The following is a 23,534-nucleotide window of genomic DNA, read 5'->3' on the forward strand; positions in this document are numbered from 1 at the left end:
TATATATACATACGAGTTTAATATTGTTGTATTATAATTTAGTTAAATAAATAATATTTGGTTTCTTATAAAAAAAATAAAATAATAAAGGTAAATAAAAATACGTACGTGGAATGAGATGCAGGCGACTGGCGCCTAGCTCACATTGAAGCCAGTCACATTTATATTCCAATTAAATAATAATAATATGGTTTAAACACTGAATGCGATGGTAAAATTAATGATAAATTAATGATTCTGATGGATATTTGATACACAGAACCCGATCTAATCTGTGTTAACAACTGGCTTTAAGTCCCGTCATTTTCGGTTTCGTGATTTTCAGAACATCGTTATGAATTTAAGAAATTTAAAATACTATCAATCTACATAACATACGTCAGAGTATACTATTCTTCGATGTATGTCTGATTTTCATTCGTTTGGAAGGGCTACACACATCACGAGCAATTTGTATCGCAATTTTACTACGCACCTCATATAGGGTTTTTTCATTTTCCTTTTAAATTTAAACAGTTGTGGTGTATTCACTTTGATAGGTAGCAATTTGTGTGCTATCAACGGCATTTTCAGTGCACATTAATATTGAAGTTATAGTTTAAATATTTAAAAGGTAGGCAAGTAGGTCAACGGAGATGTGGTAAATTCATTGATTCAGCAGTGCATACAAATAAACTTGAAAGCGATGATCCATAGAGCACACAAATATCGGTAATGGATTTAGTAATAAGGTTTTATAATGTTGGGCGCGAAAGTTTTTATGATTATGTACTTTTTAGTATGAATACAAAATAAAAAAATAGTATTACAAATTATAATCATAACAAATTCAAAGAATAACATTTAATGTAAATACTGATAATACGATGTTTCAATCGCTATGTTAGAATTGTAATCTATGATAATGAATTTTAATATTAAGAATATATATTTGTGTCATTAAGGTAAAAGTTCTTTTATTTTAATGAGCGTTTATCTCAATATTATTTTACAAATTTAATTGCCATATTATAATGGTAAAATAGTTATACTTTAAAATTCAGAGCAAAGCGATAAATGTATTGGCTCTACGATGATGTGTAAAAAATATATCAGTCATCATTCATCATGTTTTGGAGCAAAAAAACTTTAATATTCAACTTTGAAAGTGTTTTCTAAACAATGATGTTTTCAAATTCTTTGATTACTACCACCATTCTATTTTACGTCAGTATTGACCTTTAAGTTAATAACAATAATATACTATACAATATTATTACAAATATAAATTATACAATAATTTATGTATTATGTATATTGTGCATAATACAATGCAATCGTAATAAATAATAAAATATATTATACAATGTTATTTTTGACCAAAAATATTTGTCTCCCTTATTAATAACAGCAATATACTATTAAATTATTGATATAATATTATAAAAAATTCTCAGATAAAGACTCTACCACACTGTTTTTACTCAATATTAATTTCGCACACAATAATTTATCATTAAATTTAAATTCAACACATCCGTTACTGTTACCCTAGTAAATAATGAGTTACATTTGAAACCACACAAAGTTACCGGATTTTTTTCTTATATTTTTTTTTTATCAAACAAATGTATTTTGTTTAAAAATGTTGTATTGTTATTTTATTATTTTGTTCTAATACCAATATTATACTAGCGGTGTTCATTGAATGTTTTCATCCACAATCAATTAGTACATTATATTCAACCATGTGACACTCTTCACGAATATCTTGGTTTACACAATATAGTTCGAACACGGATTGGATTATAAACTGCTATTGATATTTTAAACTAATGCGCTTTTCACGTGTAAAAATAAAATGTAGTAGTTTATGAAACTTGCAATATGTACACATACAGCACACACACACACAAATTAATTTAATTGTTATATAAATCAAGGCCAATAAGTAAAGCATTATAATTACAGGTTTCCTATAACAAACTAAACGATTTTACACTTTTAACTTATAACACTATATGTATTATGATAATGTAATTATTTTGGATAAAATAATTATAACCAGGCATTGATTGCTGTACAAATAAGTTAATATCAGGAGAAGACAATTTTGTATTACACCGTATAACTACAAAAGGTTCTAGGTATATAAAAAAACACATGGTTTTAATTATAATACTGAATTAAATCCTGAATCAATTTTAAATATGATAATATGTTAAGACATTTTCCGTTACTCTGCACAAATTTAATAGGTATAAAATAACATCGTTGTATTATATTTATATTAAATATTATAATGATCTTTTAATGAATATATTGTGTACTTGACAGTTTTATAATTTCTTAACTGATGTTTTAGGGTGATTTTAAATGATTGCAATCTATATTACTGGGGAAATTAATCAAATAAAGAAAGAGACGTTAATTAAATAGACGGGAATACAAGAGTGGGGGACTTTCAAATCATACACATGATATTAATTGTATTAAACTGACAAAAATCAAAACTGTTAATTAAACGAAAACCACTGACTTATGTGTAAATTTAACGCATTCTTTTAAGTTCGGTTTACCGCCACTATTAATATTTGTTGATGTCTGATAAGACGCGAGTTATTATTACGTATTTAAAAAAATAATATATTATAACCATGATTACACGGCGTCTTGAATAGGCAATTTAGCTACACCATTGTCTTGTGTTCATTCTTTCGGTATTTTATTCGAATATTTTTTTAAAACTCGTTTCAATAATGGAATATTATAATAAGGCAGTGGTGTGGATAATCTGGCACGCCCAAGTCACCCATCATGGGTCCAATTTTCGGGTGGTTTAGAACTGTAGTTTGTTAGAATACCTACATCATAAAACGATTAAGGGTTATTATTTATATTACTAATAAATACTAGGTATAACTAAGAATTAAGTAATAAGAAATAATTTTATGTTAAGGAATAAAATAAGATGTGTTTGAATATTTTTTAAAATACGTTATGCTGAGTATAATATTTTGTTGCCTGACAATATTTTCATTTACTTTTAAATTGTCAATTTGTTCTGGTGCCCTATAATAGCTGTCAGTCGGAACCAGGATTTAGAAAAAAAACACAATTAAAACAGAAGTGCTTACTCGAATGAATAAATTGATAAAATATCGATAAGGTGATTTAAAATGGTTAACTATTTTACTGGTAGGGGGATTAGAGTTTAACGGATTTCCGGAAATCGTGCCCTGCCACCAAGTCGGCTTCAACAATCCGGACATCCGAACCGTTAGTGAAATCCGGATCTACGACTCGTGAAGTTATTTAAGGGAAATGAACAATTTTTTTTTGGATATTTTTGAATCTGCTGGCGCCGGAGAAACGTTCAACTCTTTCTCATCTTTTTTTACTTTAAAAAAAAGTACAAAAGTTACCTATTCGTTTTACAACGATGATCTAAATGTGGTTTGCTATTATAAGTGTGGCAAATAAGTGTGCGTGTGTAGCTGTTTAATTAACTTTCCACGACAGCAGACATTGATAATAAATAATAATATACATGCATAATATATTATACGAGCTCGGTGATTAAAAATATTCCCATTGCGCTACAGCCAAGGACACATTTCTATATTATGGTGTTATCCACGTTTGAGGTAGGTATACACTCACTTTTGTGAAGAAAAAATATTTTTCATTGTTTGTGCCATACTTATAAACATTACATATAATGAAGTTTTTCTTTTTGACGTAGTGAGGTTTCATAATTTTTCTTGATCATATTCTAAAACAGAAATTGTCAATGTAGGTACATTTTTTTAAAAAATCCCAACAATTGACTGATAAAATGAGTGTAATGACCTACTATGTTAAATAGTTCAACAATTGTACATACAAGTACATATATAAATAAAGAATAATTTAAAAAAAAGGCTTTGTTCAGACAAAAACTAGGTCATAGTTGGGGATTTCGATCATATCTTTTTAAAGTATAATAATATCATACCACATCTACAACAGGAATTCATTATAATTTATAAATCTATTTGTATAGCAAAGGAATAATATGATGTGATGTGGTGAATGTATTTTTTATGATATTTTACTCTGATACCTGTGGCCAATTAGGGTAGAATCAACAATCTCATCACCATGATAAAAATCATAAATATTACGACAAATGCAAAATGCATACCAATTCACTCGACTAGCTATATACAATAGAGTCACTCCAGATTCATTGTCAAGCCTTTAAAAAAAAATAAATATGTATTAGCATTCTGATATCTCGATACAGAAGTTTATAGTTTATATATTAGTATTACTAGTACCTATATATTATACTATACTCTAATACTTGGTGTTTATAAGCATTTTAAAAACTGTAAGTGCTACGATTTCAATAGAGAATTAGCAAAATGTAGTATAATGATATGTTATAATATTTATACTGATATGCATGGACACAAAATCTAGTTTTAGAAAATATTAACGATATTATATTTTGTTCTTATGGCTCCCGAGCAATGCATCGCTATTTTTAATTCATCTTAAATTGTGTTTTTCTACTACTGAATTTGTATCTAACCCCCTCCCCTCATTTGACTATTCACAATTTTTTTCAACATATCTCGAACTTTAGTTAACACTAGTTTCTCAATTAGTTTTTTTGTGAAAGATACTTTATCGTTTTAAATGCATGTTTCAGTACTTAGGTATACGTTTATAAAATTGTATTTTCAATTAGTGTATCATTATATTGTATACATAAACTATTGTATCATAATTTGTAGTCTACATTTAGGCATTAACCAGTATCGAACACTGTTATTATTAGAGTTAGGATGTTGATTACCTAAAAAACAAACAAAATTCCCTACAAAAAATGCAAAAATGTTCTAAAAACTTCAAAAAATGACCTTAAAAATGATCTATCTAAAAAATTAATTAAGTAAGTAAAAAAAAATGTATTTATAAATAATATTATAAATAATAATTTTTATTTGAAATATGGGTATGATAACGGGTGAATTAGTAATTTAAAATATGAATTATAAATTTTAATATTAATAAACAATATTATACATTTAAGCATTATACAAAATTATTAAAAATAAATTAAGCTTGGGTTAAACACTTGCTCGAATCTAAAATTTGAGAGATATGCCCCACATTGTATAAAAACTACCCCCAAAAAAAATGACCTACAAGATGAAAGAAAATGACGTAAAAATGTTGAAAAATGACTTTAAACACACGAAAAAATACATTTATAGCTAAAATTGCCTAAAAATGCAAAATAAAATAAATTAAAATATTCTGCATCAAGGGAGCATGAAACAAATTTTTAACTAGGATAGCATTGTATGGAATCAAAGTGAAAAACATGCAAAAGTCATCAACATCCTAATTCTAGTTATGATCCTACTTTTGTAAATATTTGTGGAAGGTGGGAGGGCTTGAAAACATCTCCGTATACTTAATATTCCCCCGAGCCCCAATATTCGCCTTCGATACGGCCAACGCTGGACAAAGACTATTATGGTACTATCGTGTAATATGATAACAGTCATCTAATCAACAATATAATAACATTAAAATGCCCACGCACGTAAGAACGACGACTATCAAGTGACACTTATTGCCGTCCGTCCGTCGTGTTTCGGGCTTTGGCGATTTGAAAGTTGTAACATAGGTACTCGGGTATGAGGTCGTACCGTAACCGGATATTCGACCTGCAGACATGTCGACACGGTGAATTAGTCCACTTTATAGGTATTTTATAAATTTTAATAACAACAATATTGCAGTAATGCTAATTCACGTGCAGTCTTTGTTGTTTTGTGCGTACGACCTACATGTGGGCGCGCCAGAGCAACTGTCGAGTCTCGTGTGTACGCACGATCTCTCGAATGCTTTTTACATGATTGGAATTTCCTTTTAGGAATTTTCTGCACCAGATAAGCTGCAGTGTCTACTAGACATTGTATGTTATTATATTCAAAATGTTCATATTTTTTTTTTTTTCATTTTGCCCCGATGCTCATAGGTACCTACCTCATACCTATTATTATTAATTTGTTACGTTGGCATACCTCGTTGTCATAATCATATATCGACGTGCTCGTAACTTTGCGCTCGGCAAAAGAATAAAGAAATACCGCCGCGAGGGTAACAGCTGCAGATCACGATAAAATAATAACGATAATAATTTATCCTTTTTTCCTGCATAATAATTATATGTACAAAATGTAGTGCGTCTTGATGATGATTGACGGCGCGAGAAAAACCGAAACTCGCGTACTTATAAGGACGACATTACACCGTTGATTTTGAATTTTACGAGCGCCGCGGGTACTTCGTTCGAAGCTTGCCGGTAGACACGCACATGACAATAATAATTAATAATAATGATAATATATCGTTTTATTGTATCGTCTCGACTCTGAGGCGTTTTCGGTGTCCCCGTGAAGCCCAAAAGCATTCATCATCGCCGTGCGCCACCCCGCGGGGACGTGACACGACGATGACAGCGTTTCCCTTGCCATATAAAATACGCCACAACAACATAGATATACACTTTCGCAAACGTGTTTCGTTGCGCGATATCACAGAAATAATATATTATGCGTAGAGATTTGACCGATCACTTTCGATTACACCCGGTTCATACGTCCGCCTCTTCGCGATATTATAATGCCCGAACGACATGGGTTACAGTGGCGCGCCTTTGATGTTGGTAAAAATTTACAAACTAATCGAAATTTATAATTATAATATAATGCAAAATTCAGTTTAATATTTTATGCACATAAATATTACATTGCAGACGACATTTTTAGATTCAGAGCAGAGCGATGGATGTATTGGTACTACAACGATGTGGGTTTTTCAAATATAATACAGGAATACCCTCCTTGCCGAAAAAAATAAATAGAATATCTAAAGTAAAATGTCACGAAAATAAACCACTAAGCATCGAGTTAGGAGAAAATACATGACGAAAACCACTCCTAAAATAAAATTAAACACGCTGGGAGGAGAAGTAATCTAAAAACTCGAAACACAAAGGCAAACAAAAACAAAAAAAATGTGATCGAACTCGAACGGTCAACAAGTTACCTGATCAGGTCACACCAGCCGGTACCTACAGACCTCGCTGTCCCAAGATTGTAATATTCATCATTTGTTTTATAGCAGTTAACAAAACACATAGTTGCCAATTAAAAATCCACTTTCGAATTAATTATGGGGATTTGTAACAGTACCACAGAATATTTGAACACCATTACATGGTTGTGATTTTAAATTAATATTCAGTTTTTAAATTGTTCATAATCATTTGAATTGACTTCAAATCTTAGGATAGACATTACCAAAATGTTGCTCACAAAATGTATTCTTCCCTTATACTAGTGTTTATCAAAGTGGACTTTACGAAAAGATGTAGGTTCTGCGTGGAAATATCCTAATGCAATATTATTAATTGCGTTAATGCATAGATTTTTTTTTTGCATAAAATAGATATTCCTGATTTTTGGGGCTCCTTAGGTTAGTTGTAGTACGTAACTTAAGGGCTTCAAAAACAAAAAAGTTAAAGAACCACTGTCTTATAGTATATGTATTAAATGATTTTTATAATTTAGGCACTATCAGTTTCTGAACACCATAATGGTGTTAAAATAATAAAGATTGTCAATTCGCATTTTTTACTTATCATCAAAATTTGTCTACGTATAACTAAAAAAAGAGAATTTTGAATAAAAATATAAAATACCCTCATTAAAAGAGATGTACTGAGAACAATTAATATCATGTGGGATACCATCCTTTGTACTCAGAACATAAACTCGGCTACAGGTTGGACTTTTTCAATTGTCCTAACATAATTATTATTTCATCCCTCTTTTTGTACCTCGCTAAAATATCAAGTATACCTTTGATGTTTATACCGTAACTTGTAGTTATTTTAAGCATAGGTACGATTTCTATTTCCTACAATTGTGAGCTCTTTTTTTCTCGACGAATTTAGATTTTTAATTTTGAAATAAATACATGAAACTAAGCGTTTGTAAAGAATTGTTAACTAATAAATGTAAGAATAACTGTACGTATACACGCATATTCATAATAGATTCTATTGACGCGATGAAATTAATATTGCATTGCAATCATTTTTGTTTTTGCAACGATAAAATATCTAGGTCAACGGAAATATAAACATAATTGAATACGACTATAATATATTGTATTACATTTGACCATTGTTGTATATATTTTAAAGATTTTATGTTTTTGTAATTTTCCAAGATCCTCATTAAATTTTATACACGACAAATATTTGTCCTGTGAGTATGAATTTTGAACACCATCTTTCTGTGGATGTAAAAATACATGAAAGGGAGAAGTAAAAGAAAAAAAACAATGAAAAACTTGAAACACAGTTCTGTGTAATGTTTTATAATTAAAATTATGATTTCCTAAAATTCTTAAGTTTTTGATTTATCTTTATGATTTTTACAATAACACAAGCTATAAATATTTTAACAATGAATTATTATATCTACACGACTACATGCTACACTTTTAAAGTTATAAACTTTATGTAATTGATTTTTTTTTGTCGTATCGAAGAATACAATCTGTATGATATTATTTTTTTTTTACATAAAACGAACATTTTATTTTCGTGGAGTATCAATTTTAGATTCCGAACAAAGAGCAGAATATATTGGTTTTACGATGTTATTTTTATTTTTATTTTTTTCGCTTACTCTTTTGAAAAGTAAAAACTCCCAAAAGTTTCACTCAATTAATTGATTAGAAATGTAGACTGTTTCGTAACATTGAATAAAGCTCGATTTACAATAATAAATAATCCAGTCATGGTAGTTTTTGACACAGTAGGCCTAAAAGAGCAAAATAGTGACCTCCAAAAAATATTTGATGCGTAGTTCAACTCAGAATCATTTTCCTAATAACATAATTTAAACACTAACGTGAGTGAAAATATAAGTGTTGAATGACTATACTTCTAACCTTTAATACTTTATATGAATGGTCCATGAATAATTGTCACTCTCTTCTACATGTACTCGTAGTATTTTAAATATTTAAAAAAATAACTGTAGGAGACTAATGTTTGACTTGAGGAACTAAGTAAGGTAATAGTAAAAATGGAGATTTTTTATCATTTAAATACATTTAGGTATTAAAGATATGTTAAAATAAATTTACCAGCATGATAATATAACATAATAGAATTGTGTGCGTGTGTTAATATTTAGAAAATATTTTTTCCATTTCAAATTGTTTTATTTTATTATTCGCCACATTTCTACATTTTCTTTTTGCTCACGACTACTGCTAGCTCACGAATGAGTCTCGTTAGAGAACTTCTTGATCTTGACTACTTTCTTGCTCACGACTACAGTATTTTAAACAACTATCGCTTGATCACGATTATTGTTTAGCACCCTAGCTCAATACCACTGGCTTGTTCTCAACTACAATAAGCTCAATCGCGAAATAAAATGTTTAGTTTTATAAAATTGTGTAAGTGAACTGTACAAAAATATACGCCTATATATTTATAATAGCATTATTGGTAATTTAATTATTTAGTATTTGTTTGAACATAACAATATATTCGCAAAGTGACTATATATAGTCAGAGCCGTACACAGATCACCAACGAAAAACTTTTTATATTATGTAGAGTGCCGTTGAATCATTATGATAACTCAGTTTATGTTCAATATTTATGTCCTAGGTACTGCTAATACAACAGTTTTATTATAATATATTACCCAGTTTATAGGTCTGCCAGGAAACTCAAAATAAAACAATGTTTAATATGAGTGTCTGTACGTTGGCTACATTGTAAAATAAAAAATCTTCCTCAGGAAAAACACACTTGTGGACTTTTATCACGTGACATGACGCTATCGTTGAATTTTATTTTTTACTAAAAAACAACTTAAAAAATATAATACACCGTTTATTGAAATAAACGATGTGATTCTGGAAAGCGTAATCTAGCTGATCAAATTTTTGTTGGGATACTGAAAAGAAGATAAATTAATTCATATCCATATGTAAATCCTAACCCTAACGACTGAAAACGAGGCAAGAGAAGATGTCTGCGATCGTGTCTGCAGATATTTACACGATAATAACATACGAACAAATCGATAATCTGTCAACCCATTTCAATTGTCTACGATATAATATATTGATTGATTCAAAATTTGAATTTCGAAACCAACGCGTTACGTCACAGACGACTTTCGAGGGGAAATAATCGACTAATAACTCTGTTTTATATTATTGTGTTTTAGCGAGATATGTCGCCTGTACTGTTAATGAAAATAAAATCCCACAGGTGAACGTGAAATGTTGGAATTGTTGGAAAACGTTTATGGCGAAATGATTAGCAACGTGGTTAATGCTTGGCCCATTTCACAATCAAAATCCGATTGATGCGAGCGCACGTTTACTTGGACACTCTCGTCAGTCTCGACATTAAATAATAAATATTATAACATTCTAGACGCATAATATACTAATCAACACGGTACGCACTAAACTACAAATTATACAGACATGATATAATGTTATATTGGTATCCTTTGTGAATTTCGCATACTTGCCTTTTTGATAATAGTAATACAGTGTTATATAAAAAAAATATTTAAATACATCAAATAATTTATATTTTAAATATTATTTGATCTAAAAGTATTCCACAAATAAAAAAAAGTTATCTTTTACGAACAAACAAACATACCATTTACATTTTTCAACAACCTTTTTTATGAAAACAAATTATTTGAGGAAGCTGAACATTTTTAATGTTTTTCATTCACGGACAGTATTTACTTTTTTAAAAATTAAAATAATAATATTTTAAGAATAATTTATCAACCTATAGTACATATTATATATGGTTTCTTCTATAGTCTACAGTGGGTCATAGGTTCAACGTGGTGGATACGGTAAAGTAAAACAACAAAATATGTTATAGTTATATTAAAAGTATATTAGAGATATAGCTGATCTAATTATTTAAAATTATTGGATAAAATAATAAATATTTGTATTACAAGACATGATTTCTGGTCAATAACGAGCTGTATTGACCAGCGTAGCCTGGCAATAAATTAATCAGAGATACTAATAAGTAATATTTTTTTCTTACGTGAACCGATTACAAGCAGAAATAATCGAATAAGGCTAATAACCTATACGACGCTGAAGCCTTAATATTTAAATAACAAACAAATAAATAAATAATCGAATAATATGTATTTACGATTTCATAATAATATAGCATATAATATATAAAGCAATTATAATAAAATAACTGGTTCAATTATCCAAACCTTTCTCTAGTTGTCAAAATAGGTCGGTTATTTTTATGATTCTATATAAGCCTCAGTAATACACTTAGCCTTTATAATATATAATAGCTATGAGACGTGACATCTATTTTAATACTCTTGCGACCCATTCGGGGTCCCAAATAATGTGTGTGCCAATTGGTCAAAAACTGGGGATTCGCATAAAATGTGTCATTTAGATATAACCCTACTAATAGTATCCATGGACAATGTTAGCCTACTATCTATTATTCAATTTTAATTTATATATTCATGATTTTCGTTCTGTTTCAGTTGAAATATATCCTAAATGGTTTTTGACGAAATTGGTCGATTATTTTTTTTATATATAAACCTCATCCATGCACTTTTACTCAAATATATAATTGCCGCTACTTAATTTTATATTTATGTAGAAATATCGAATAACTTTATTAGCCTAAGTGACGAATAATAATATAATACAGACAATTATAGCCAATCATAACAATAACTATTTTATTATCTGTAACCCACAAATCCTATATTGGAACGAACAAACATTCGAGTTTTGTGAGCCGAAACAAAATTCATGTAAGGGTCACCTTATGGCAACATATAGGCCATAGAGGTTGAAAGAATAAAAAATAAACACTCCCCGGGTCTCTAGGAATCCATTGATACAACTTTTATTGAAAACGGTCCAGTAGTTTCTGAGTCAATAGAGGACAAAGAAACAGACAAACATTCATTTATATTTATATATACATATAATATATTTAAATATAAATAGATAATACTAAAAGAGTGATATAAGTGGAAACAACTATAATCGTACATTTTTACAAGCTCCGAACATTTAAATTATAAAATAAAAATACTTTTCAATTAATTAAATGGTGTTACTATCATTATTATGCGTATACTGCAACGGTATTGTAACGTTGTCGTCTGCGGTATACAAGGATATGCACCTGCGTTCCCGTACTTATAGACATACAGACATACAGACATTCAGACATTCAGACATACATATGTATAGACATACAGCATCCACGCATATGTTTTGTACCGGCATGTCATCCTAAAAAGACCGAAATGGAATTTTTCGAGTAAATCGGTCCCGTTTTCGGTACCTGGATAATATTATCCGTCGGATTTGCATATCACAATACTATAATCACATCGAATCACCGTTGATGAATGACGATCATTTTTTTGTAAATAATTATTTTAGGCTAGTATATATAAATTACAGATATCCGCAGTCGCTTACACGCGACTCGGCGCACGTATTATTGTATACCAACTATATTCGGGTACTCACCTGAACGTCAAATATTTGTGCGACTGTTGGTCGGCCGTTGTCGCCGACCAATCGAACACCAGCCGACTGCAGCCACCGTCGGCTGCCGGTTGACCACCCCGAGCCAGCAGTTTTCCATTCACGGTGATCGTATAATTGTACAGCGTCGAGCCAGCGGCCGTGCAGTTCATCCTCACTGCAAACAATACGACAGCGATATAATAATTTTATTTGCGTTGGCGCACAGTACGACAATAATGACAACAGTTTAATGATATGCGAGTATTGCGATGGCACTGTGAAGTGGTCCGCAAAACAACGAGAGATAACATTGCGCCGAGACTGCCGTGCAAGCGCGTTTGTCGAGCGTATTATATTTAATATGTGCATGGTTATATCGTTACGCCACCATAATACACCCCAACGCTAAATCGTCCAATTCGTGAAATCGTCACTATATTTTTCTGGACCGTTTTGCGAAACGACCGAGTCACAGTATTCATGGTGCAGTATTCATGAAACGGCTAAAAGACAACGTTGTTCTATATTTCCGAACGAAATGGACGCATTTCCAGTTCTCGTCGCAAACGGCCGCGTATCCTGCACAATGCCCAACCAACTAACTCTGTATTATTATTAAGTGCAAGGTTTTTTTTTTTGTACTGATATTTGAAAGGTATTTCGATTCGTATAATGTTTAGACAAACATTTAATTTTAAAATGTTGTCTAAAACTATAGGATTTTATAATAACTTAGACACGTAGTTCTAATACGCTATATAATACGCCATATATATATATAATATATATGTCTTAGACCACATAACGTTATTTTAATACAACACAATGTAACGTAATATTTATTTAGACGAATATGGACGAAAATATTCTGATTTTGGAATAATAGTTATAATTTAAATTCCGATAAATTCAATTATTTAAATGCGATGATTATTACCTTTACATCTAAAGAGAACCATGATACCAAAACACATTCATATTTACTATATCTTCGTCTATATTCATATTCTAACCTAACCTAACCTAACCTAATACAAGACTATCGTTTGTATGTTTCCTGGAAATATCTTTAAAATTCTATGTTATAACCAGCCGACAAAAAGAAGAATATTTTTCACTTTTCTTGTCGGACCATCCAAACATTTCAATCCTCACAATTTTAAAAGACATAGTATTGAGAGTTATTATTTATTTATTGTACGGGAAATTGAGATTTATTATTCAACAAAACAAAGAAACCCGGACAGTAACTCATCAAAAATATCGTCCTCGTCCGTTTTTGGAATATGAGGCATTATTCACAGTACGAGTATAAATCTTAATGGAAATAATACTCTTCGAAAAACAAATGTACACTACACGCAGGATAACAAAGATACTCGTTTGCCGTAAAATATACATAAATATTATATTATACAACATAATAGTGTAGGTAGTAATACTTTAAATCAATCCCACTTTATGAAATACTTTACCAACAACCCCGCCCCCCTCCCCCCACCATAACTGTGTAGATTTTTAGCCTGTAGGCAAGTTTTACAAGTAGTATCATTACTCCTATTTTAAGATTATTGATTTATTCAATTATTTTATTTTTATGCTATCAATGTTATCATGTACTTCATTAATTATTTACAAATAATAAACATTATAACTTACTGTTGTTAACAATTAAGTAAACTAAATATTTTGAAAGTCTTTTTGGGAAGTAGATTATAATACAGTAAATTTATATTGAATATAGTAATAATAATATGTCAACAAAAATAAATATTTAAATATTAAATGCTAAATGAATAATATTACTTCCAAATCTTGAATTTAAAATATTTATAAAATAAAAACTGTCTTCTTATTATAGTTTTAGTTTTTTTGGTTACAGTATGAACTACTTATTTAAATTTTCAACTCTTAGCTACAAATTAAACATTTTATACATTTTGAAATACAAAATTACTTTAAATGCTCATAAAAAAAATCGTTCCAATGTAACATAAATATATTTTAACTGCTACTATACAGCTTATCAGGAACCATGTATTAAATTTTCAAGTTTTTTAAAATCCAATGAAATCAAATTTATTGACGTTAAAAAAAAATTTTAAAACTTCAAATGTAAGTTAGGTTAAGAGTCAAAATATTTTGAAAAATTTTAAATGTACATAATGATAAAATGTACATTTGGTGAAAATTACTAGTATTTAAGGTTATTTAATTTAAACGAAATAAGAAAATCGGTTTATGAGAATTTATGGCAATATTTAATGACATTCAATCCAATGTCGAAAAAATGCATACTTCAAACTTAGTTTGAATTCCTGGTAAATTTTATTTTGTCAAAGGTAGGTAAACTTATAAGGAATCTCGTATTCAATTTTCAAGTTCTTAATTGCATGAACATCTTTTTATCGACAGTAATTTTAAAAAAACTGCGCGATAAAAATCGAAATTTTCTCATGCCTCAAAAAGAGACAAAATATAAACATCTGGGGAAAATTTAAAGTATCTACGGTTATACGTTTTTTAATTACATCAATAGAACTAAATCGATTTTTGAAAATTTAGTATGAATTTTGAAATTTTACCAATCAAAAGTTCTAACTAGACTCACTTTACTACCAGCAAAGATACTTAAGTTGAAAATTCAAGAATTATTTAAACTATTTTATAGTGTATACCGGTGGGTAGCACATGTCCGAACAATGACAACCATGGTATACGGCGGTTGTTCAGTGACCAACTTGAGGTTATGTTGCATATTGCAAGTCAAGCGATATTTTAATTATTTTTTTGTTTTCCTAATGCATCGCAGTGAGTGAGTTTCTATGTGGACATCAATTTAAGATGTCTTTTAACATTGGCGTCACTGATGAATCACTGGTATATGCTGGTATAATTCGTGGTGTAAACTTTTTTATTATTTTTCGGACGACTGCCCCCTACTCCGTGTATACATACATAAAAAAACCAACACACACACAACACGGTAAAATCGCTGTGCTCAGAATCGAAAATGGAAATCGTTGTTTGAAAAAAGAAGTTTGCAACGCCACAGAACAACTTTAGGAAAATGGTGTAAAAAACTAGAGTATTTTAAAATAATAAAATATGATCTTCAACTAAACTCAAACATTTGAAAAAAAATTGGAATTTGAATGCATGCATAATTAAAGGGATAGCGTGGGGGCAATACCTTGCTTGGTGTACCATCCCTTATAAAGTTCTGCCAAGTAACTTTATATATTACCTATACATATGACAGCATAATATTGCAGTCCCGCCATCACGAACTTAGTATTCAATTATGAATTACCGTTGCTATCTGACATCAGTTGTAACGTTGACAGAAAGTACATTTCACGGATTGGGCAATTTCGCGTCTGAGATGTTACGCATTAATGTAGGTAAGTATAAGATGTTTCACGATTTGTGCTGGGACCCTGGGGGTGAGATGATAGTAAAGAAGAGACGCGCGATAAATCAGGATATTTTCTCGGGAAAACAGACGGCGCCAAAAATCTTGTAACAGAACAAAACAAAAATTATATACGTGTATATACACTGCCCGTGGAATAACGGTTGTTTTGGCGTCAACATCCGGAAAAGCAAAACCATTTGTCATCCGGCCGGCGGAGGGAGCGGGGCGCAGCTGGAGTAAGAGGGGGGGGGGGTATAATTCTTTAGATAGAATATCAGGGCGCGGGATTTACTCCCCCCGCCCCTTAAACCTTACTCACAACAGTTTTCCACCTCCACTCCCCTTTCACCGGTCGAGTTTAGGTCGGACTTGAACGGCCACTGAGGCATTAACACAATAACGACAATAACGGCAGTGCGTACCGATAATAGTTGTTATTAGTTAGTGCAACTGATATTACGACTGTAACTACAGTGCACCGCCATAACAGTTGGTTGTATATTGTCTATGTAACCCGTCACGTAATACTAAGCAGCAATAATATTATTTGATGTAGGCGCACGTGCACGCGGAATGAAAATTCACTTGTGGCGACCACCGACCGATGAATATCGATCATCGGACGGCTTTGCGTCGGCCGTAGCAGCTGTATAATAATATGACGATATGCGTACGCCGACGCGTCAGAGTTGGTTCTCGACAAGTCCCCGCGGGGAGGGGGTTGAAAATGTTTAGCATACACATCTCACTTTTTTCCCCCCGTCGACGGGGGTGGAAACGAGAAGCAGGTGAATTTGTGCGCCCCGCACTTTATACGCCGATACCTGCCTGCGGCTATATCATAATATAATATGAAATCGTTTTTAATAAATATTTCGATGACTGCAGCCGACGACTGTTTTAGCGTTATTACACGTAGGTAATCGCGAGTATTCCGGGGGGAGGGGGAAGGGGTGGGTTACCCGCCCATCGTAACTACCACCGCGCCGTGTATAATATTGTGTGCGCACACAGCCATACACAGTCGTACCTCCCGGTAATATAATTATGTTATCGAATTATGCAGACGACGATTCTATTGAAACGGGTCGGTGTACGAGGAACTCGAATTTGGACGAGTGCCATTAAAACGTCAACGGGTTGTATATTATTATTATCGCACGGTTGTCCTAATCGAATTATGCCACTTTTTCGCCCCCCCCCCTGTTCTGCGCACAAACATATGCGAAACGTTATTTCGTCGTCGCCGCCGCTTGTTTTGTACCCATAGGTGTATTATACAGCCGATGGTCTGCGTGTACCTATGCATTTAACACTATGACAGTATAAAATATATATGCACATGTATATATATATATATATATTTAAGGGCAACGCGCATAATTATTACATTATATTATCGTAATTTACATTCGGCGGCCTTGGCGCGGCGGTTTGTATAGATATTTTAACGTAGATTATCGGATCCGGCGGCGAGTCTGAGTACACCGCTCGCCGTTCAATGATTTAAATAAAAATATTATATTAATGCTTTAATTCGGATGGTTCACCGTGTCCCGTGTATACCTAGATACCATATACCACTACTACCAGCCACAAGTATACTGCGACTTCTGACACCAACCCCCGTCCCACTCCATACACGCGTGTGTACAGCGCGGGCAGCGTAGGTATACGTACACACGATATCACATATTATACGCGTGCATATATATTTTATGCGTTTTAACCGTGAAAGGTCAAGTGTAAATTATAACTGGGGGGGGGGGAGGGGAATCGCTGTTTGTAAGTACACACGTTGGTAGTGAACAACAACGGGCTCGCGTTTACAAATTCTACCCCCGTCAACCCCTAGCCGTTTGGATGTATGTGTGAGCATGAGTATATAATGTGATACTCTTACTACTGGTCCCCCGCCACGGCGCCGCAGAGGGGAGCTTTTGTGTTACGAGTCTCTCTGGAAGAGAATACGTTTCAATTCGTGATGAGAACAAATTCGTGTGAAATACTTTTCAAAAAAAAATAAAACATTTTCATTTCGTCACAGATGCACTCTCGCCGGTGCCCGCTATATATGCTGCCATACATAATAATGAAGTTTGTTTATATTTTTCCAGTTGACCACTTCTGCGACGTAATACTGGTCGGAATGATGTTAATCATACTGAGAACACGGCCCAACAGTATTACATCGTATATTATTATAGGCAACTCGCCCGGTGGCCACTAAAAAGTGTTGTTACATTAAACAGTAAAACAATAAAAATGGTACTCTGTAATTTTGCAATAAAAGGTCGGACTATCGCGTTTTTCATTTTTCCGAAACGTCACGGAAAAGCGCATGTGCTCGACTCTTTGTTCGTAAATCACTGTTTTAAAACCAATTATTATTCAAATTAACCACCACAAATTAACAAATTTCTCATACGAATTTATGCATCTATAATGTAATACACGGCAAACAGTACCTAATGGACTTTTTACATTATTATTATTATTAGGTATTTAAAAAGCACCTACATACCTACTTATAGGTCTTAAAATAACATTTCCGATAACATTTTAAAGTATGTAAGAGTGTGGTGTATTTAATACTTTCAAGTTACAACGTTCATAATATAATCAATACAAATTACAGTAATTATGGTAATTAGTATGCTTTTAAGAAAAAAAAAATAGTGAAAAGTTAAAAATTTTCTTTTTTATGGTTCACGAGTTTCTTTGAAGCATTTTTTATTATTAATTTTAAATGTTTACAAAGTAAAGTTTTTGAAATATCTTTACATTTACTTTCAAATTAAAATATTTAACAACAGCTACACTTAGCGATTAACTTTGCACAAAGAGAAACATTGTAGGTCTAAACGCTAAGTCTGAAACCAACTGTTATTACAACAGTAAAAAAAAAAAAACAAATGCTCATATAATATATAAACATTGCAAAATGTTTACGTATTGTATAAAAATGCATTAATTGTTATTTTAATTTCTTATTATTTTTTTTGGAGAATAATGGTACACTTTGCAACAACTAAAACTCGATTGCAATTATATCATACTTTGTTTATTTTAATATAATTTTAAATGTTGGAGCAACGCACATTAAGTGTCATCGATACCAATTTCTCAATAACGAATCTTAAACTCTGAAGTCAAAATATTTTAATATCATCCAACACGTCCATGTGTGTATGATAATGAAATTATTCAAACGGGACGACATATTATTAAAATTGGATTTTATATACTGAATAATAAGTAAATCGATCACAGTGAGTATTATGTCAACGAATTTTATTGTTAAAAAATATTTTTTGTATTTATAGCTCCGGCTGAAAGAAAATATACCCGAAAAACATTATTTCCATTGTCATGTTATTGTTCAAAACCGTGATTGTGACGTAACAGTCAGCAAAAAATGTTACGAAATATATATTATTCATCAATTATTTTCCATTTGACATTTTGAGCTATTATCATTATAATATTATATATATATTTTTTTTCCCCAGAAATCGTACTGAGCTTAGGGTTATGAAAAAGATATTATGTCCATATACGTTCACGTCTAAGAAATATTTTCGTTTAAATCATAATATATAGGTTATATTATGTCTTTATAGTCATATCCAGATCGCTAACATATAATATGAGACGTGTGATAATTTGTTATTTTGTGAACAATTGCCAGGACCTAGAGTATTGTCAATACGTTTAAATAATTAACGAAATAAAAAGAAATTCGCCCAAACGAAACGAATGAACAAAACGACATTCTAAGTTCGCCCAACTACTGCACGCGTAGCCTCTAGCGAGCTCAAGTAGTCAACATAATATGTGCACGCGACATGCGACAATTATTTATTCGTAGGTATACCACGGTAATATTATGTGGTTCAGCGGTTGGGTAGATTTTTTTTCTCGAATAAAGTACTAACCAGTAACCGCACTGAGTATAATATGATAATATATATACATGGCACCAGCTATACATCACCTACCTATATACGGTGTAAAATATGCGTCACGAGTGTTCTTCCGTTGTTTTTATTTTGTAAATATAATATACATTATAGGTGCTGTACACACCTATAGCTCGCATTTGCAGTCGCAGAGAGAGATGTGGGTGGGTAATATGAAGAAAAACGTATTACTCGCTACACGCTGCAATGATATATTTATATCGGATAACACTTCGCGAGTTACGGATGGAAAATTAAATCATATCTGCTGTACGATAAAAATAGAATTTACCATTTTATTTTATGAAAATGTTGTTTTTAAAAATAACGTCAAGCGTGTTCCTGATCAGAATTTATAATATTATTCAAAATTAATTTCAAAAAGCGCGTTTACTTTTATCCGAGTGAAATATATTATTGTTTATTATTGTGTAAATACGGTAATTGTTTTCATATACTTAATAGTTTTTATTTTTTCTCTAAATATTCGATGCGTTACGGTTTTTTTCACTGTTTGTGATACCCAAAATTATTTACCAGAAATATTAATATAAATTAGGTAATTAATAAACAAATATTGAATTTTGTTGTACCTTTGCTAAGAGTTTTATTAAAATAACTATAAGACGCTGTGAAAAATGTTTTTTTTTTATTATTTTAACTTTAAATGTTAACACAACAAAAATGTTTATTTTAATTTTTTCGTGAGTTCTAACCTGAGGCAATGATATAATCATTGACGAAACTAAAGTAAGAAAATGATGTATAAGACCGTTTACTGTGAAATTAATATTTTGTTTGAGCATGTAATTGGTATCTTCTATATGTATATGTTTTGTTCTATTAAAATAGCCGGAAACCTTTACTTTACATCAATCGAAAATTGTTTTTTTTTTTATAATTCAATACCAAATTATTAAATAACTTGAAGAAAATTAGATCGTCCATCAAAATGTAGTTGGTATCTATACTATGTATGGACACCCAGATTATTATGTAGTAAGAAAAAACTATAAAGTGTAATCATTAAATGGTATTAAGACTAAAGTTTAAAACAAAGTTTTAAGCCCACAATGATTAATGTCCTCTGAAATACATTAAATATTATTACTAAATATGTTTTCGGGTCATCCTTTTATTTTTAGTTTTTACCACATAAATTTCGTAAGAATTATGTTAAACAAATAATGTCAAAATAGTTTGGATTCTAAACGATTATTGATTTCGCAGATGGTGGTCGTGGTGCTCAAAGTACTTATTTCCCAGTACTTAATATTAAACAAGTAATAGGTACAATATTGTGGTTTTTTTTTTGTAATGTTCTGTCAAGATATATTGTAATGGAAAATGAGTCAGGAACATAACGCGGTTGTGAAGCACTATTATGTATATACATAGAGTAAATAACAAAGACGATGATGATAATAATAGCAATTATATGGGTAAATTTGTGTAGATTAAAAATGTTAATCTCGTTTAAATGGTTAAATGACATAAGGATTTTATACCACGCTAGTGAAAGTTAAGTATGTACCTGTATCTTATGCAAGGATTAATAGAAGTGAAATTGTTTTCAAACCACGTACGTGTGTTTGTATAGTCGATAAGTGAAGTAATTAATAATTATTTGTACAACACAATATATTTTATTATTAATATTTTCTCAATTCAGTAAGTTGATATAATTGTTACCATTAACATCGTATAAAATGAATAGTTCATACAAGCTACTAACTAAATAAAATCTATTGATAGAAATCACCTAAATATTATAGATTGGAGCAAATATTGATGTGCTGATTCAAAACGTGAAAAAAATATTGTTAACATCAAAATTAACCATTTAAAATGTTTAAATCAAACATAAACGAGAGTCTTCAAGTCCAACCACTTGGTATAACTAAGTATACGATATTAAACTATTCTTTAGGTAATAATTGAATCGTGATTATGATAGTTTACTACTGATTTTGCAAGGGAATTTTCGGAATACAATTTATGGTCTATTTTTAATTGTTCTGTATTCTTTCTTTTCTATATCTATTGTATTATATTTTCTTCTTTAACTAGTGAATTCTGTATTATAAAATAAAATATTGTGTAGATTAATGTTTAACTCATTTTCACCAATCTATTTTACTCTTGACGAATGTAACAACAGTAATAAATATATGAAATAATTTAAAGCAACTTTATGTACTATGCCATACCAGTGTGGAGTAGTTACAAATAAACACTTTTAGTATACCTCTCGTGGTTATATATAGATATCACCCTCTCCCTCTGGTTGTTTTATAAAATGCTCCAATAAATATACATCAAATTTGTTTCTCACGTTTCGTCTTCACACCCTCCCGAGGTTTGTCAATAGAGATTGAAGTAATTCGATGGTACAGGATCTATAAATCAATTCGTGTCTCGAACACTCTCCAGAAAAAGGAAGTAAAGGTCAAATAATCTTTATTTTCGTTAATAATAATCAATCAGTTAAATTAGTCTAGATGGCGATTGGCGATGCTACTACAGTTTTTAATACATTTTACAACCATTAATATTTCATACGAGTATTTTTGGAATTGATAAAATGTACACTATGGACATAATATATTTATGGTTGTTGACACTAATAAGTTATTAAAAGGACATCGTACTCATTATTATCATTTTGTAATTCAGGTACCGATTTTGTGGGTATTTGAGTAATACAATGTAGCATTATATTGTGTAACTTCATATAACTATATTATATGAAACATAAGTAGCCATTATTAACTGCAGTTTATTGTTATGACCATTATGTATAGGTACCCTCGAAGGCTTGAACAATAACAAAATATTATGTTTGGGCAAGTTTAGTGGCCTTACAGGTGATGCGGGTAACAGGTGATGGCAAGCTTTTCAGCACTGTCTGCAGACAAATTAAATATTATTTTTAAAAAAGCATTTGGAAAATATATATTATCTTCCTTAATCATTCATTCAGTCAATTTTAATTCGTAGGAAAATATGTCTTAACATTGAAGTGATAATAATATATGATTGGAAAATTAAATCTTTAAATATTAATCTGATTTATCACGATACAAGTGACAGTTTAATCCACAAGATTATTGGAAGCTGGTACCATCACTAGCAAGAAAATATAAAGCTTTGTGGATGTTTGACAAAACAAAATGTGATCAATATAAGAAGTAAAAATGTTTGGAAAATAAAATTACTTTTATGTACATTCTACTAAATAATAAAACTATAAAAATCCAGAGACACATAAATTCCTAAGATAATGTTAGTTACTTTAGAGTCGAAACCACAGTAGTATTGTACATGTTACAATAGATGATTACAATTAAAATTGAGCATAAATCTTATTGCATCCATCTTATATATATTAAATAGCACAACATTAGCGTATAATTAATGAAAACAATGATCATGATGATATTAGAATGACGACAAAGAATAATGGAAATTACATTTGTTAATAAAATATTTATTGT

General features: G+C 30.8%; 1 protein-coding gene across 3 annotated transcripts in view; it reads right to left on the reverse strand.

Annotated features, from left to right (window-relative positions):
* LOC111040317 overlaps window positions 1-23,534 on the reverse strand; it is a 96,071-nt gene that overhangs the window by 36,542 nt on the left and 35,995 nt on the right. For all 3 annotated transcript variants that reach the window (XM_022324186.1, XM_022324184.1, XM_022324187.1), the window contains exon 3: window positions 12,658-12,832. In XM_022324186.1, the coding sequence (XP_022179878.1) occupies window positions 12,658-12,832 (175 nt within the window). The remainder of the gene's footprint in view (window positions 1-12,657; window positions 12,833-23,534) is intronic.

This window comes from Myzus persicae, unplaced genomic scaffold, assembly GCF_001856785.1.
Source record: "Myzus persicae strain clone G006 unplaced genomic scaffold, MPER_G0061.0, whole genome shotgun sequence".
Lineage (NCBI taxonomy): Eukaryota > Metazoa > Arthropoda > Insecta > Hemiptera > Aphididae > Myzus > Myzus persicae.